Source organism: Salmo trutta, chromosome 13 (assembly GCF_901001165.1).
Source record: "Salmo trutta chromosome 13, fSalTru1.1, whole genome shotgun sequence".
In the NCBI taxonomy this organism is placed as follows: Eukaryota; Metazoa; Chordata; class Actinopteri; order Salmoniformes; family Salmonidae; genus Salmo; species Salmo trutta.
In genome coordinates, this window is record NC_042969.1 from 11,579,211 (window position 1) to 11,596,177 (window position 16,967).

Sequence of the window (16,967 nt, forward strand, 5' to 3'; positions counted from 1 at the left end):
ACATATATAACTCCAGTGTAAATTGCTAAATTGTAATTACTTTGCCACTATTGGTGTCACGGTTGTCGTTGGGAAAGGAGGACCAAAATGCAGCAGAAATAAGTGTACTCATCCTCTTTATTAAATAAAGAAGGAAAACTGAAAACAACAAACACGTACACTGAAACACTACAACAAAATAACAGTCTGGCAAGGCACACGGCTAAACACAGAACAATCTCCCACAAAACCTACACCAAACAATTACCCATATATAGGACTCTCAATCGGAGGCAACGAGGAAGCACCTGCCTCCAATTGAGAGTCCCAACCCCCCCATTAACCTAACATAGAAATACACTCACTCGACTGAACATAGAAATACCTAAACATAGAACATAAACCAAAACCCGGATATAATAAATCAAACGCCCTTCAACAAACACACCACCCCGAACCACATAAAACAAATACCCTCTGCCAAGTCCTGACCAAACTACAATAACAATTAACCCTTATACTGGCCAGGACATGACAATTGGCCTATTTATTGCCTTACCTCTTTACTTCATTTGCACACACTGTATACTAATTTTTCTATTGTGTTACTGACTGTATGTTTGTTTATCCCATGTGTAATTCTGTGTTGTTTTTGTCGCACTGCTTTGCAGTTGTAAATGAGAACTTGTTCTGAACTGGCCTACCTGGTTGAATAAAGGTGAAATAAAATAAAATAAATGTAACTACAGCTGATAGACCCGAGTGGACCAGAATGGACACGACCAATGCTCTGCATAGTCTATAGCCCCCATAATCAACGAACCCAGGATGGGGTCGTGTGTCCCCCCCCCTAAAAAAGAGGGAAGAAATCGTTTTTGGGGGGGGAACTCAGTCAGGCTTCGACCCCATATCATATAAACACCCCTAAGGGATAGGGAAAAAATGCTCCCCCATGCAAAATGTGTAGAATTGCAGGAAATTCACTTTAAAACTGCAAAATGTGTGACTGGACCTTCTGAAATAGTACTTGAGTACCCCTGGTCTATATAATATTTATTTTATGCTAGTAAAGTGGATTTATTGACTTATAGAAGGCCTAGCCATTTTATAAAACCTATTTATTAAGAGCAACTTGGCTGATAAACAAAAAACGGGTCTAATTGGGCTGGTGTAGACCTGACCATTAGGGTACAGATAAGGTCTAGGTCTGGGTGTCAACGGGTCCATTTGGGTTGAGGTCTGATTTGTTCTCGATCTATTCGGTCTGGGTCCCCCTTTTTTTAAATGATCGGGTCCGTTCGGGTCTGGGTCCAACTCTTTGGACCTTAGAAGACCTCTAACTTGTGGCCGCTTTCTTATTTGTGTGTAATTTCACAAATCAATACTCTAATCCAAAACTAATCTCAAGCGATTAGCTGACAATATCCATCCGATCCTAGTCCTCTCCAATGCACGTCCAGACTCTGAGACAGAATGTCCTGCTAACTATTCGTACAAAAATAAACCAGTCCGTCTCGCGCGTAACGGCGCGTGAATGGGTGATTTGACAGCATCTTCTTCTGAACATCTGAGCACTGAAAGGTCGAGCAACTTCCGTATTTTGGAGCACGACTCGATCTAGCCTTTTAATAACATAGTTATTGAGGTCGATTGAAGGTTGTGGTCAAATCCCTGGGGTAAATGATCTGTGGGCTGCGGTGCGAATAGGCTACTTGTATGAGTTGCAATGGTAGGCTATTGCGCCAACCAAAGTTATGAATGTTTGCTATTACTGATTGTAACACACGCATGATCAAGACAGGAAGTAGAGCGACTATATACATTTGAGAGGATGAGGTAACTAACTGCCTCATTCATGCATAGTCGTAGACGTCACGTTCATGATGTCCACTGAGTCTCCGCTCCCAGGTAGGCTACGATCTCTTTCATGAAATACAAAATACTTGAAAACATTCTCAATATCATAATATTTCTTAGACTAATTAAAAACATTGAAGTTGGGCAATAAGTATTTTTGTCAAATTAGCCTTTCCTACCTCCTTATCCTCGTCAACCCCTGTGATCTAAACTCACTGCCCTGGAATCGTGCCAAGCTCCCCAGACACACACACACACACACCACCGTGGCCATCCTCTCTTTTCCAGTGACTTCCTCCCCTGAGCAACTTATCCACACCATCCCCTCCTCCCTTTCCCCTCGCCCGCGCGAGTCTGAGCCATACAGAGTGACGTATGAGCTAATCCGCGGCTTCCCACATCCGTGGGTGCCAGCTCACCAAGTATAAACCCAATCCCGGGAGTTCTGCCTGTCACTCACTCACTCAATCGCACCGACTCGGTCACCAGAGCTGAACTTCAGCGGAGATAGCAGGCACTTTCTCAGCGCTCAGGCTAGCTCGCTTTCGGCTTTGGTTCGAGATGGAGACTCGCTCGACTGCACGGAGATCTCGGAGCTCCAATATCCACAACTTCAAGAGTGAGTTGACTTCAGTTCATAGGCTTTACCTTAAATGTTTTGTTTTAGGTTAGATGTGGTTGATGGTAATGAGGACGGTTCTGTCGCCAGGTGTGATTTACAGTGTTTATACACTCACTGTTTATTACATTTATAGTCAATTGAATTCGTTCCCAGTTAAGTGCGTAAACAGCTAGGCCTACCTGAATAGGGGGTTGACCGTGCCTGCATGTGCCACATCTGTAGCCTATTCACTTTTTTCAATAAAGTTGTTGGCCCTGAAGTACGAATCTGGCTCTTGCAAACAAGATGACACTTAAAACCTTCATTCCGTTAATTCTCCATCCATCTCAAAATTGTAAAGCTCAGTAGTTCATTCGTTCAGTTTTCATCTGCTTTGTAAATTACTTTTGCGCATGTACCGTTGTATCCTACATTTGGTAAAACAACTTTGTAGATGAATTCACAGAGAAAATGTATGCAATCCAAAGCAAGGACACAAGTAAGGTAAACGAGTTTTTTCATAAGCAAGAACAAACGTGGAAACTGTTCTGTTGCTCACAAGCGCGCACGTCCTAAACAAGTCCTCTCCGCGTCCTATGCGCGTGGAGTTAACGAGCCGTGTCAGAAGGTGAGGTGGTTGGAAAATCTTGCGCGCGAAGCTGAATGGGCACGCGATTATCTTTTAATGCGATGTTATTTTCCCCGGGACGCATTGTCCCGGGTATCCGTGCTTGCCAAACCGCCTCTGAATAATCCATGCAGAGCGAAACTGAGCCGGGTCCGGTTACCTTGTTTTACGCGTGTCCATACTTTCTAACCTCTTGGTGATCCAAACTTTTTGTGGAGTTGGCTCGTGAATTTAAGCTACTAGGGTAAATCTTTTTGGGCACTTCTGTAGCTCGCGTAATAGAACTTGATAGCACTTTGAATCAGAGGAGCAGAATATTCGGTTTTACGCACATTCAGCTGTTTAGTCTTGGATAACTGTTGGGTTCCCAGAATTATAAACTCGCACTGTGACTAGCCTATGTAACATGATCAGCTAGATATAAATAGGAGGATGATTTGTATAATGTCATTTATTATGAATGATTGCCACTGTTCATCTTGGTTTGTGCGTCATATTGGGCGTCATTAACTACTTTCTGCGCCACTCCACTGGACAGCTCCAAGTGCTGAAAACAGCTCAGCATCTCTTTCTCTCTCTCACTCCATCTTTCTCTGACCATCTTCACTGTACAATGCATCTGCTTGTTGTTATAATGTCCCATTATTGTAATCTATGTCCATGAGTGAATAAGATAAAATGAGAACATATTGTCCCAGATTTTGACTGTGTGTTACATTTACTCCTGTCTCTTTTCTCTCCTTGTGTGTGTTGTTCAGGTGGGCTCACCCTGTGGCTGCTGCTGTGGTTGGTGGCGCTGAAGCCCAGTGGGGCGGGGGCGTGCCCAAGGCTGTGTGTTTGTTACCCGTCGCCCATGACGGTTAGCTGCCAGTCTCAGAACTTCACCACCGTGCCCTCAGGAGTGCCCTACGACTCCCAGCGCGTCTTTCTGCAGAACAACCGCATCACCGAGCTCAGAGCAGACTCCTTTGGCTTCGAGACACAGGTGAGAATGTGTGTGTTTGTGTGGACCTATGCTTTTGTGAATGAGGTGTTCGCGTGTTTGTGTCTGTGGATTGATATTGCATAGTGTTGCATTTAAATGTAGTATTTTGCTTAGTATTTGAGCTCTGTGTGTTCGTATAGGAGCTGTGTCCTTGCTCCTTTGTGTAACGACCCCTTTCTATTTACCTCTCCCCTTTTCAACCCCTCCCCCTGACAGGTTCTCTGGCTCTACTCCAATAACATCACATTGATTGAGGCTGGAGCCTTTAGCAACCTGAGGGTTCTAGAAGAGCTGGACCTTGGTGACAACCCGTTGCTACGGCGACTGGAGGGTGGAGCGTTCCGGGGACTGGAGAAGCTGCAGAGCCTGCACATGCACCGCTGCAAGCTGGCCGCTCTTCCCCTCAACCTCTTCCTCAAACTCTACAGCCTGCAGTTCCTCTACCTGCAGGTATGGATACACACACACTCGTAGAACTTCATACATACACCTGCATGCATGCACACACGCACACGCACACGCACACGCACACGCACACGCACACGCACACACTGACAATGTCCTCCCTCCCTGCAGGAAAACCAGCTGCACTTCATCCAGGATGACCTCTTCTCCGACCTGGTCAACCTGACCCACCTCTTCCTGCATGGCAACCGTATCCGCACGCTGTCCGAGAACGTGTTCCGCGGCCTGGTCAACCTGGACCGCCTCCTGCTCCACGACAACCGCATCCGGCAGGTGAACCGCCGTGCCTTCCGTGACCTGGGCCGTCTGAGCATCCTCTACTTGTTCAACAACTCCCTGGCAGAGCTGCCGGGCCAGGCCATGAAGGACGCTGTGGCACTCCAGTTCCTCCGCCTCAATGGGAACCCCTGGTCCTGCGGCTGTGAGGCCCGCCCCCTGTGGGAGTGGTTCCGTACAGCTCGCATCTCCTCCTCTGAGCTGATGTGCTCATCCCCCTCCCACCGCCGTGGACAGGACCTGCGCTTCCTCCGCGAGATGGACTTTGCCCTTTGCCCCCTCCCTGACCCCGGGTCACTGGCTGGCACCACCACAACCACCTTTAGCACCAAGACAAGATGGTGGTTCTCCAAGCACAAGCCTGCGTCCTCATCCAAAGGAATCTTCCAGAAGAGCTCGGAGAAGGTCAAGGTGTTCCCCTTGTCCTCAGTCAAGCCCAGCCAGACTTCCGACCCTTCCTCCACCTCCTTCTCCTCTAAGTACGAGCTGGCGGAGGAGGAGGTGAACCTTCCCAAGGTGGACCAGGAGGAGTACTGGGCAGACTACGGGAATGAAGACGCCTCCTTGCGCTGCTTCGAGCTTGAGTGTCCGCCCGGTTACGACACCCCAGTCCTCCCGCCCTCCTCCTCCTTCTCCCTCACTCCGTCTTTCCTCCCTCTCCTCTCCCTTTCTGTGCTAACTCTGTCCCTCCAGCTTCTCTTTGGCTGAACATCCCCCCCATCAGCCGCTCCTTTTCTCCAACTTTATTTTCTCCCTCCTCTTTCTTCTCTTCACACCTGGATCTTGATTCCTTTCAGTTTCCCCTCCCGGCCCCCCAGGGGACGGTACACTGATGTAGAAGCAGGCAGGCAGTAGGGAGCTGCTCTCAGGAGTACAGGTGAGATGCAGTGTAGGCTAACACCATTTGATTGGAGGGCACCGCTGCTGCTGACAGGGCTGAGCTAATTTTTCACTGAGTTGACATCACAGCAGCAGGTTCTATTCCCGTGACAGCACGATAGTGTGGCCAGTTTACGCGAGCTCCAATCACTACTGTACCACCGCACTAACACATCACACACCAGGACACTTACACGTCCATACATATAGCATACATATAGCGCCGTAACACAATACTGCATTCAATTCATACCCCTCAGTAAGATGGTGATGTTTTGAGGAAGTTTTTCACCACAACTACTAGTTTGTATACGCGGCAAACAACGCAGGCGTTGGCTATTTTGTACGGCGCCAAGCGCTCACCATTGTGAACCACTGCATACCAGTTCTGCAAAGAAAATATTTTCAAAAGCAACACTTTCTTTTGTTTTTTGGTTTAATGACATCAGAGACATGACATCATTGTTCACTGACCTTTCAACTTTCACCTCTCCACCTGCGATACCATTGCTAAAGCAGCAAGACATAGAAAGCACTGAGGGCATCTCATAAAGGAAATAGTAGGAAGAAGAATGATGGTAAAATACTGTAGTGAGACAACTATCAGTGAAATGGTAGAGGAGCGGTGGATATAAGTCAACTATGAAGAAGAGGGTGATAATGTACAGGTATAGGAGAGAGAGATAAGTTAAAGTTCCAAGGATGATGACAAACAAGAGATGATAAAATAGAGAGCGAAGCAGAGAGAGTGTGAGAGTGAAAGGATTGTTAAGTTGTTAAGACGTACAGCAGAGATCAGGCCAGGTCAGAGATCAGGTCAGAGATCAGGTTAGAGATCAGGCCAGGTCAGAGATCAGGTCAGAGATCAGGCCAGGTCAGAGATCAGGTTAGAGATCAGGCCAGGTCAGAGATCAGGTCAGAGATCAGGCCAGGTCAGAGATCAGGTCAGAGATCAGGCCAGATCAGAGATCAGGTCAGGTCAAAGATCAGGTCAGAGATCAGGCCGGGTCAGAGATCAGGTCAGAGATCAGGCCAGGTCAGAGAGCAGGCCAGGTCAGAGAGCAGGCCAGGTCAGAGAGCAGGCCAGGTCAGAGAGCCAGCGAGGGAGTGAAAGCGAGGGCATCTCTCCAGCACCAACATTTGACATGTAATCTATTTTTTCTGTCAACACCATCAATAACAAGAAAATATCTCACACTTTAAGCTCTGTACATAGGTACTGATACACTTATGACACTATATATAGTAGCAACATACATGACACTGCTGTGTAGTTTAGTGTATGAAGCCCATGCTTCAAAGTTCTTCTTGTTTTCTGGTTTTTGTTTTGGTGATTGTTGCCATGAGTGATGCCATCATGTGTATTCGTGTACTGTATGTAAAGATTGAGGAGATTTGAAGAGAACTTTGGTTTCCTTCAAACGTTCGTCTCTACCTCTTGTTTTAAAGTCTGTGGTTACCCTCTTGACCAGAGTGTGTGTCTCTCTCAATGTGTTATTGTGAGATGTGCACAGAGGGACAGTACTGGGGAGAACCTATAGCCCATTATGGTGACTGAAGCCCAGGTCCAGCCCGGTTGATCCAGTCCAAATGAGTGACCTGCTGTGGGTCAGCAGCAGATGAGGAGTGCCTCAGTCATCCCTTTAATGTGTGTGTGTGTGTCAGCAGCCTCTCATGTGTTAAAAGACGATTAACGACCCCTTTCGTTAGCAAGCTGTCATATTTCAAGCAGCTCTCATATGTTAATGAGTCTGAGTCTAAGAGGATTCCGCTGTGAGCAGAAAACGCAGCTGTTTGATTCCAGATCTAACACACACACACACACACACATACACATACACACACACACAGCAGGTGCATGGCTGAATGTAAATCTCTGTCGAATCAAATGCAAATCCAACAAGGTAATGATGAGAGTGTTGTAGCATTTCTGTTTGTCACTCCTCTCTTCCTCAGACTGTGGTTGAATGAAATAAGAATGAAATTGTGATACAGTTACTTCTTTTCAGTGGAAGCTGTGAATAAACATTTTCTTGGTTTTACTAAAACAGAACTTTGTGGGAGTCTCTGTTCTCTGGGTTTCCTTCAAAAGGCAGTCGCTCAGGAGAAGAGCCATAAAGTATAAAACGCACAAGAAACACCCACTTGCAGGCTTTGCTACATTACAGGTCCCTATCAAAGTATCTGGAGGAATAGACTCTAAAGTGGAAAGACATCAATTGGTAATCAAAATCAAGTTTGATGAAATGTAAATATATATGGGGGAAATTCTGAATTGAAAATAGATGGGGGAAATGAATAGTAACATTTGTAAGACATAGACAATCTTTTTTGGTCTTGGATGTTCTAACAGAAAGGTCAGAGATTTGATGTATTTGGTTGCTCACTCTGTGACAGATGGTTTAGTTGAGACTGAGCAAGTCAAACGTCTTAATTATGGCCTCATTTAAAGTCTTAATCTGCTCCTTCTAAACCCCTAAAGCTCTTTTTTTTGAGTTTGGAGTGTGTGTGTGTGTGTGTGTGTGATTTGAACTGCATTCTCACATTTGATCTCTCTCTTTCTCAACCTCTCGATTGCTCTGTTTCTGGAGCAAAATGATAAGTACAGAAACGTGGTTGTCTTGGGGCAGGGGGTCATGAGTCAGGGGAGACAGTGATAGGGGTGATGGTATAGGGTGAAAGAGTGACATTTAGCACCGGAATTAATCCTCCCCCTCAACAGATCGACACTCGAATGATGCAGATACGGGGAAACACATACAGTACCAGTCAAAAGTTTGGACACAGCTACTCATTCAAGGGTTTTTCTTTATTTTGACTATTTTCTACACGTTTTAGAATAATAGTGAAGAGATCAAAACTATTAAATAATACATGTGGAATCATGTATTAACCAAAGAAGTGTTAAACAAATCAAAATATATTTTATATTTGAGATTCTTCAAATTAGCCACCCTTTGCCTTGATGACAACTTTGCACACTCTTGGCATTCTCTCAACAAGCTTCATGAGGTAATCACCTGGAATGCATTTCAATTAACAGGTGTACCTTGTTAAAAGTTCATATGTGGAACTTCATTCCTTCTTAATGCGTTTGAGCCAATCAGTTGTGTTGTGACAAGGTAGGGGTGGTATACAGATGATAGTCCTATTTGGTAAAAGATCAAATCCATATTATGGCAGAACAGCTCAAATAAGCAAAGAGAAACGACAGTCCATCATTACTTTAAGACATGAAGGTCAGTCAATGCAGAAAATGTCAAGACTTTGAAAGTTTCTTCAAGTGCAGTCGCAAAAACCATTAAGCACTATGATGAAACTGGCTCTCATGAGGACTGTCACAGGAAAGGAAGACCCAGAGTTACCTCTGCTGCAGAGGATAAGATCATTAGAGTTACCAGCCTCAGATTGCAGCCCAAATAAATGCTTCACAGAGTTCAAGTAATAGACACGTCTCATCATCAACTGTTGTCACGCCCTGACCATAGAGGGCCCTTGGTTCTCTATGGTGTAGTAGGTCAGGGTGTGACTAGGGGGTGATCTAGTATGTTTATTTCTATGTTGGTGCTAATATGGTTCCCAATTAGAGGCAGCTGTTTATCGTTGCCTCTGATTGGGGATCATATTTAGGTAGTTATTTCCCCACCTGTGTTTTGTGGGATATTGATTGAATGTTAGTGTGTTTGGGCACTATGGCTTCACAGTCTTTGTAAGTGTTGTTATTTTGTTTTGTTAGTTTCACTTAAATAAATATGTGGAACTATACTCACGCTGTGCCTTGGTCTGCTCATTTCCAAGAATGTGACAACTGTTCAGAGGAGACTGTGTGTGTCACGTCCTGACCAGTAAAGGGGTTGTTTGTTATTGTAGTTTGGTCAGGGCGTGGCAGGGGGTGTTTGTTTAGAGTGTTTCAGGGTTTTTTGGTTCATGTTCTATGTTAGTGTATTTCTATGTTCGTTCTAGTTAGTCTGTTTCTATGCTTAGTTTATTGGTTTGACCTTCAATTGGAGGCAGCTGTTTCTCGTTGCCTCTAATTGAAGGTCCTATTTAATAGGGGTGTTTTGTCTATGGGATTTGTGGGTAGTTGTTCCATGTGTAGCTGTATGTCTCACAGGACTGTTTTTTCGTCGTCGTTTTGATTAAGTGTTTCGTTTTCTTCTCAATAAACAAGAAGATGAGCATACACATTCCCGCTGCGCCTTGCTCCCATCTTTACGACGAACGTGACAGTGTGAAGCAGGCCTTCATGGTTAATTGCTGCAAAGAAACCACTACTAAAGGACACCAATAAGAAGAAGATAGTTGCTGGGGCCAAGAAAAATGAACAATGGACATTAGACCGGTGGAAATCTGTCCTTTGGTCTGATGAGTCCAAATTTGAGATTTTTGGTTCCAACTGCTGTGTCTTTGTGAGACGCAGAGTTGGTGAACAGATGATCTCCGCATGTGGAGGTGTGATGGTGTGATGGTGCTTTTCTGGTGACACTGTGATTTATTTAGAATTCAAGGCACACTTAACCAGCATGGCTACCACAGCATTCTGCAGCGATACGCCATCCCTTCTGGTTTGCGCTTAGAGGATCTATCATTTGTTTTTAAACAGGACAATGACCCAAAACACACGTCCAGGCTGTGTAAGGGCTATTTGACCAAGGAGAGTGATGGAGTGCTGCATCAGATGACCTGGCCTCCGCAATCACCCAACCTCAACCCAATTGCGATTGTTCGGGATGAGTTGGACCGCGGAGTGAAGGAAAAGCAGCCAACAAGTGCTCAGCATATGTGAGAACTCCTTCAAGACCGTTGGAAAAGCATTCCTCATGAAGCTGGTTGAGAGAATGTCAAGAGTGTGCAAAGCTGTCATCAAGACAAAGGGTGGCTACTTTGAAGAATCTCAAATATATTTTAATATATACTTTTTGGGGTACTACATGATTCAATGTGTTATTTCATAGTTTTGATGTCTTCACTATTATTCTACAATGTAGAAAATAGTCAAAATAAAGAAAAACCCTTGAATGAGTAGGTGTGTCCAAACTTTTGACAGGTACTGTACACACACTAAAACACACATGCATGCACACAACTTTCTGTCTAGCATTAGGGGTTCAAATCATTTAGATGTCAGTTGCCTAGCAATCTCACTCTCTTTTTCTGTCCAAGTCTCCCTCTCTCTAACAGGATATACAGGCACATTTCATCCCAACATTTCTTCTCCCTCTTTCTCTCTCTACTTCTCTCCTCCCTCTCTTTGACAACTCCCTCCCCCAATTTGGTCTCACGGTACGTAAGTCATCAACACAAGTGTGTTCTCCTCTGTTCTCATTTACTTTCCATTTCTTTCTTTCTTTCCATACCCGCACTCTTGCCACAAAGGAGAGCACAGTTTATAACATGTTTATTGATGTGTTATAACATGTCATCCCATCATCGCGATGTTTTTATAGTGTCTCCATTCTCTCCGCAGGTGTCTGTGTGGAGCTCATAGGCCCTAACTCTGCTCTAGGAACAGAGACGCCGTTAGCAGGCTATAGACTTTGATGTGTATGTGTCGCAGAGAGCCTACTCATATTCAGTGACTCTCTCTCTTCTTTCTCTTTCATGTCTCTTCTTCTGATCTTTTGATCTAGTTGTCAAACTTTTCACGGTACTGCAAATCTTTTTAACACTGTCAGTCACTTTGTTTAATCCTTGACTACTGTCACATTGATCACTATGTCGCTCTTTCTTTCTGTTTTTCCCCCCCACTCTCTCTCTCTGTCTCTCGCCCTCTCTCTGCCTCTCCCTCCCAGATGGCAATGTTTGTATTGGCTGCCCAGCTAAGCACTCTGAGTCTGTTTGAGTGAGTTGGTGTGTCGTTGGCGTGTTTGGTGACGTGTGTCTTCACACAATTCTCTTATTCACTGAGCCCAAACCCAGCCAATCAGTGACGTCAGTGGGACCAGAGAGGAATACAGAGAGAGCTTAGAGGGAAGTTTTGAGGTTCAGAGAGGCTGAAATGGATTCGTTCAAATTAAACTGGGTATTTTTGTTGGAAAGCTGCATGGTTCACTGTGTGTCCCTGGCCCGTATATTGCCTGCCATTATTATCTCAATATTAAGTGCAGTATCAGGACACCCACTGCTAAAAAGAATGCGACCAACATCCGTTATTGATTCACAGATTACATGTGAATTACATCAGAATGTGACCGCTTCCAGCTATCTACTACAGCAGAGCAGGGTAATATGACCCCTCAGGTCAGTGACCTCCAGTTCCGGACACATCACCAAGCGGAAAGAGAGAGAAAGAGAAAGCTAGACCTCACCAAACAGAGAGAGAGTGAGAGCAACAGAGAGAAAGTGAGAGCGAGGAATTCTGAGGTTTTTCCACCCATCCCACAGGAGGCTGCCTGTACATGCTATGACCGGCTGCCAGGTCTTTGGATAGAGAGGGTGAGATACATCCATTACGTGAAGAATATTCAAATGAATATACAATAACAACACAGTCTCAGTTCAGATAGTGAAGGGAAATGGTGGCGAGAGGGAAGGACAGCGAGAAAGAGTTTTGATGTCTTCACTATTATTCTACAATGTAGAAAATAGTCAAAATAAAGAAAAACCCTTGAATGAGTAGGTGTGTCTAAACTTTTGACTGGCACTGTATAGATGGGGCTCCATACGAGCCCCACCTGCCCTGAATGACGGGTCGACCACTGAAGATACGTTTGGTCCAGTGCGAGTGAGATTTTTGAAGAGGGTGGAACCAGGCCTTTTGGCCGCTCCATGGGTTGTTTCAGGTTGGGTGGAAAAGGTGGTGGGTGTTGTTGGGTCGATGAAGGTAACCTGATGAATGTTTGTGTTTCTTCAGATCAGAGGGAAAGACTTGGGGAAAGACCTGTATCTTGTTTTGCGGTTAAGTACAGGGCACCATTGAAGGAAGGGATTTCTGGGGTAGTGTGGAGGTGGAGCAATTTAAGTTGAAGATTCCTGGTGTTTGTGATGCCCACCGTTTGGTGCGACACAGATCCGATGGGGAGCGTGGTGAAATAAAAATATTTTTTCTGCCCCTGAACAAGGCAGTTAACCCACTGTTCCCCGGTAGGCCGTCATTGTAAATAAGAATATGTTCTTAACTGACTTGCCTAGTTAAATAAAGGTATATAAGACAAATATGATATATGTTTCACTAAGGTTGTCGTCTTAGTGTTCAAAGCAATGGTTATCAACCGTTCCGCAGAGATGGAACAAAAGTCACAGAAAATAGATGTGGTGGCAGCTGCAGAGAAATACTTGGGGGTATGAGTTGACATCAGAAGAGTTACCGGGTGTGTTGAGTGGCAGTGTCCTCTCAGGTTGTTGGCATGGGGTAGGATCAAAGTAGGTGGTGGGTTTTAATGAGTGCAGGTTTAGTTGGTCGGGTAATTCAATATTTTTATTTAATTGAGCTGTTTCCACTTTTACCATTTTGTATCACAAAGTGGTATTTATATTATAGTTCAGTTGGGGGCGGTAATGCAATATATTGGATGCCAACCACCGTTAAACTCTACCGAAGAAGAAGAAACCCTTCCCCCAAGCCCACAAAACGCGCGAAAGTTCACTCATTACACAAGACCAATAACAGCAATGGCGTCCCGTAATAAAGCAGGTAAATCATATAAAATCTAGATTACTCATAAAATTGCACTCATGAAATAAATTGTCACAGTTTTACAAGATAAATTGCAAGACACTGAATCAGAGACAGACAACTCTGAGCTAGCTACATTAGCTATGTAAGGACAGATTAGTTAACATTAGCTTGTTGACTTTTACAGTAGCTAACCCAGAGAACTGTATATATATATATATATATATATATGACGAGGTTGTCTCCGTCTTAACAATGGGAGCCGTTGTCCCAAAGGCGGAAAGGCTGGTGACAAGTTTGGGTCCAAAAATAAGCGCATAGAAGCACATTTAGGCGAGAGTGAAACTACTCGATTCGCCTCTTCATCTCAGGCTAACCCCACTGTCTGTTGTTGGACAGGTCGTGTTTTGAAGCGCAAGGCGGGCGCCAAGGAGGAGTCCGTGGAGGAGAAGAGGGGTAAAGGCGAGGACGATCACCCGGAGATTGTCACAGAAGGCCGGAGGGTGGTCATTGAACACTGGTGAGAACTGAAAACACCAATAAGACCCATTACATTTGGGTGACAAAAAAGAGGACAAAATATTAATTAATTGGACGTTGTATTCCAGTGTCTATGCCGTTTTCATTTGACAATCTGGCACGCAAATAGCTCAGGGGTCTCCAATGCTGTTCCTGGAGAGCAACCCTTCTGTATTTTTTTTCTCCAGCCCAGTTGGCACTAACCTGTTTCAGTTTATCAACCAGATAATTATTAGAATCGGTGGTGTTGGAGTGAGAAACTACAGGACTGTAGCTCTCCAGGAACAGGGTTGGAGAGCCCTGATATAGTTTGTCGTCTAACAACATTTACACAATTAGCACAATTTAAAGTGCAAACAAATATGCTACATCTCTGCTGCAGGTTAACATAACCAGTCAACGCTCACTGTTCTGTTGTCTTACTGCAGTAAAAGCTGACGAGTGTACGGGCGTAATGCCGAGGGGGTCAGAGTTGCCCTCCTGGCTGCCTGTCCAGACCTCACTGTGGTTCTGAACCCCCAGAAGCCCCGGAGTAAAAGTTTTGAAGTGATTCTGGTTGAAGGAGAGAAAGGTAAGGATGTCCAGGGATGCATCTGTGTGAAATGTCTCATCTCCTTTCTTTTTGTTTAATCCATTACTCTCTTCTCCTACAGAGGTCTGTCTGTGGTCAGGGATAAAGAAAGGCCCGCCTCGCAAGCTGAAGTTTCCTGAGCCTGAAGTTGTAGTTTCTGCCCTGGAGAAGGCACTGAAGCCTGAATAGACACCGTTGATGAAGGTCTGTATAGGCAGAACCTTAACAGTTATGTATTTCCAGGTCCAATTCAACTGACTAGATTCAAATCGGATTGACCAAAACTGTGGGAAAGAAAGCCATTTGAGCTAGACAGATTGGTTGAGAGGGTTTGGCTACTAGAGCCAGTAATGACACAGACCAGGAGAAAAGCACTAAATCAATGCAATCCACTTATTTGATTGGATCAAAAATGACATTATCCAATTGTCCATTATAATTTTTGGGTAAAATAGTTAATTCTCCCTCTTGTACTTTGCAGCCAGTTATCTGTGGTTTGTAGCAGCTGGACGCAGAATGATGAGGACTGACCAACCGGGTTGCTCCCCAGTCCTTCCTCTGATGACCCAAGCGTCAAGCTCCTCTGGCCTGGATACACAGTGACATCTAATGGTGTCTCTCTGTCCCTCTTTTACAATATTGCTGCTTTTACTGTTGTGTTCTCTTCTTGTTCATATTATCCAAATAGCGCTGTAAAATCTTTCACCTGCTTTTGTATGTCTATGAAGAATAAATATTGTTTCTACGTTTCTTTCAGTGTTATGTTTTGGAAAGTAGATATTTTGCCAAAGGTAACACGTACTCTGACATTCCATGTGTCTGACATGTGCCTGGCTGTCTGAATGGAATTAACTTGCTATTTGTAAAATATGATATTAACTCAATTTAGCAGAGGACATAAACACCCATCTGATTAAGGTAAATTTCTAATTCCAATGTAGACCTTATCACCCTCAGATGTCCCCCCCCCCCCAACATGATATAATTTAAGCTGTACACATATTATGGCACCTAAATGGATATTTAGTCAGGGAATTCCACCATAACAGAGTGATGCTGAGACTTCGATTATTCACTTTAAAATTTGTTAAACCCAATGATTGACAAGTTAAACCATTCTATGCACAAGGACTACTTTGAAATGTCCACTGAACATTCAACAACAGAACAAATACTTGAACAGTGCAGCTGTGAAGTTCAGTAACAGATTGATTGCTGTTGGTGCAGCTTTTTTTTGCGTGTGTTTTGGATGGGAAGCAGCAAGGGGGGACAGAGGAGGAGACCGAGGGAGGAAAGAGAGGAGCAGGACTTGGACTACAGAGGGAGAGGGTGGTCGGTGAGTACTGAAATATCCACAGCCACCCCCCCTAAAGAATATTACCACTTTTAGGACCACACATCAATTTAGGTAAATGCACTGAGTCAATTTCCCATAATCACATCAATTTATTCCCATCACCAATAGCTCATCTGTACCATCTGGATAATCTCAGTGTACAGGAAAGGAACAGAAAACTTAAAAGTCGTAGACAAATTGCCTTTGAAAATAAAAACTTGTGATAGTGAGTTGTGACTGTGTTCTGTTGTTCTGCAGTAAGAGCTTTATGTGTGCTGAGCTCCTGAGACGCCCTCCTGGCCGCCGTCCAAACATTGTGGTTCTGAACCCCCAGAAACCCTGCAAGAAAAGCCTGGAGGTCACACTTGTGGAGGGAGGGAAAGGTGATTACTTCCATGTCATAGAGCCTGTTTACTGGACACAGACGCGTCATTGAAAGTGCTTTTTAGTGCATGACTTGGTGTCTGGAAACACGGACCATATTGTTTATTTTTGGCATGACACAGCGGCACCCAGAAGCTGTCCTTTTTCCTGTACTAACCATTTTTCCTTCCTGTAGCAGTGTGCCTCTGGACGGGCATAAAGCTAGGCCCAACTGCCAGGCTGAAGTTCCCTGAACCTGCAATTGTGGTTGCAACCCTGCAGGAGTCACTGAAGAATGAATAGAGACCCAGTGAAGGTCTGTATTTCGGACTGAGCCCTGACACTTACAGTAGATGGCTTTACCTAACTCAACTATTATGAGTATGATCCACTGATCCAAAATCATTTTTGAAAACCGTCTCTCAGTTTGTCCTTTATCCTTGTTCTTCAAAATGGGGCTTGATGCATGAGGTGCAGGCTTGTTTACCCTGGAGGGTTACTGCTTCACAGTTTGGGAAACACTGGGTACCAATATACACTGAACAAAAATATAAATGCAACATGCAACAGTTTCAAAAAATGTACTGAGTTACAGTTCATAAGGAAATCAGTCAATTGAAATAAATTCATTAGGCCCTAATCTATAGATCTCACAGACATGCATATGTTGGTCACAGATACCCAGTGCTTGACTTGGACTGAAATAGGTGCCGGTACTGTTTATATCAAGGTACAAGAGCTTCACAATACTTTTAGCTAATATTCTGTAAGACGAACAGGAGCTCAAGCAGTATTAGGTGCCGGTTCTCAGCTCCGGTGAGCTCCTGCCCAAGTCAAGCACTGCAGATACCTTTAAAAAAAAGAAAAAAGAAGGTGGGGGCGTGGATCAATAA

General features: G+C 44.4%; 1 protein-coding gene, 1 long non-coding RNA gene and 1 pseudogene across 2 annotated transcripts; all 3 read left to right on the forward strand.

The window, feature by feature from the left end:
• Positions 1-2,397: 2,397 nt before the first annotated feature.
• On the forward strand, positions 2,398-6,022 carry LOC115205005 (reticulon-4 receptor-like 2). Its single transcript, XM_029770572.1, has 4 exons — positions 2,398-2,455; positions 3,824-4,050; positions 4,267-4,500; positions 4,627-6,022. The coding sequence occupies exons 1-4, from the start codon at positions 2,398-2,400 to the stop codon at positions 5,497-5,499; spliced, it is 1,392 nt and encodes a 463-aa protein (XP_029626432.1). The 3' UTR covers positions 5,500-6,022.
• Positions 6,023-13,185: 7,163 nt separating this feature from the next.
• On the forward strand, positions 13,186-15,126 carry LOC115205191 (selenoprotein H-like; annotated as a pseudogene).
• Positions 15,127-15,999: 873 nt separating this feature from the next.
• Positions 16,000-16,623, forward strand: LOC115205192 (uncharacterized). The gene is made up of 2 exons (XR_003880558.1): positions 16,000-16,094; positions 16,271-16,623. It is a non-coding gene; the product is annotated as an uncharacterized LOC115205192 (long non-coding RNA).
• Positions 16,624-16,967: the final 344 nt, after the last annotated feature.

Coding starts and splice junctions, on each gene's coding strand:
- LOC115205005 (XM_029770572.1), top strand. CDS start 2,398: ATGGAGACTCGCTCGACTGCACGGAGATCTCGGAGCTCCAATATCCAC. Junction 2,456..3,823: donor CAATATCCACAACTTCAAGA/GTGAGTTGACTT, acceptor TGTGTTGTTCAG/GTGGGCTCACCCTGTGGCTG. Junction 4,501..4,626: donor TGCAGTTCCTCTACCTGCAG/GTATGGATACAC, acceptor CCCTCCCTGCAG/GAAAACCAGCTGCACTTCAT.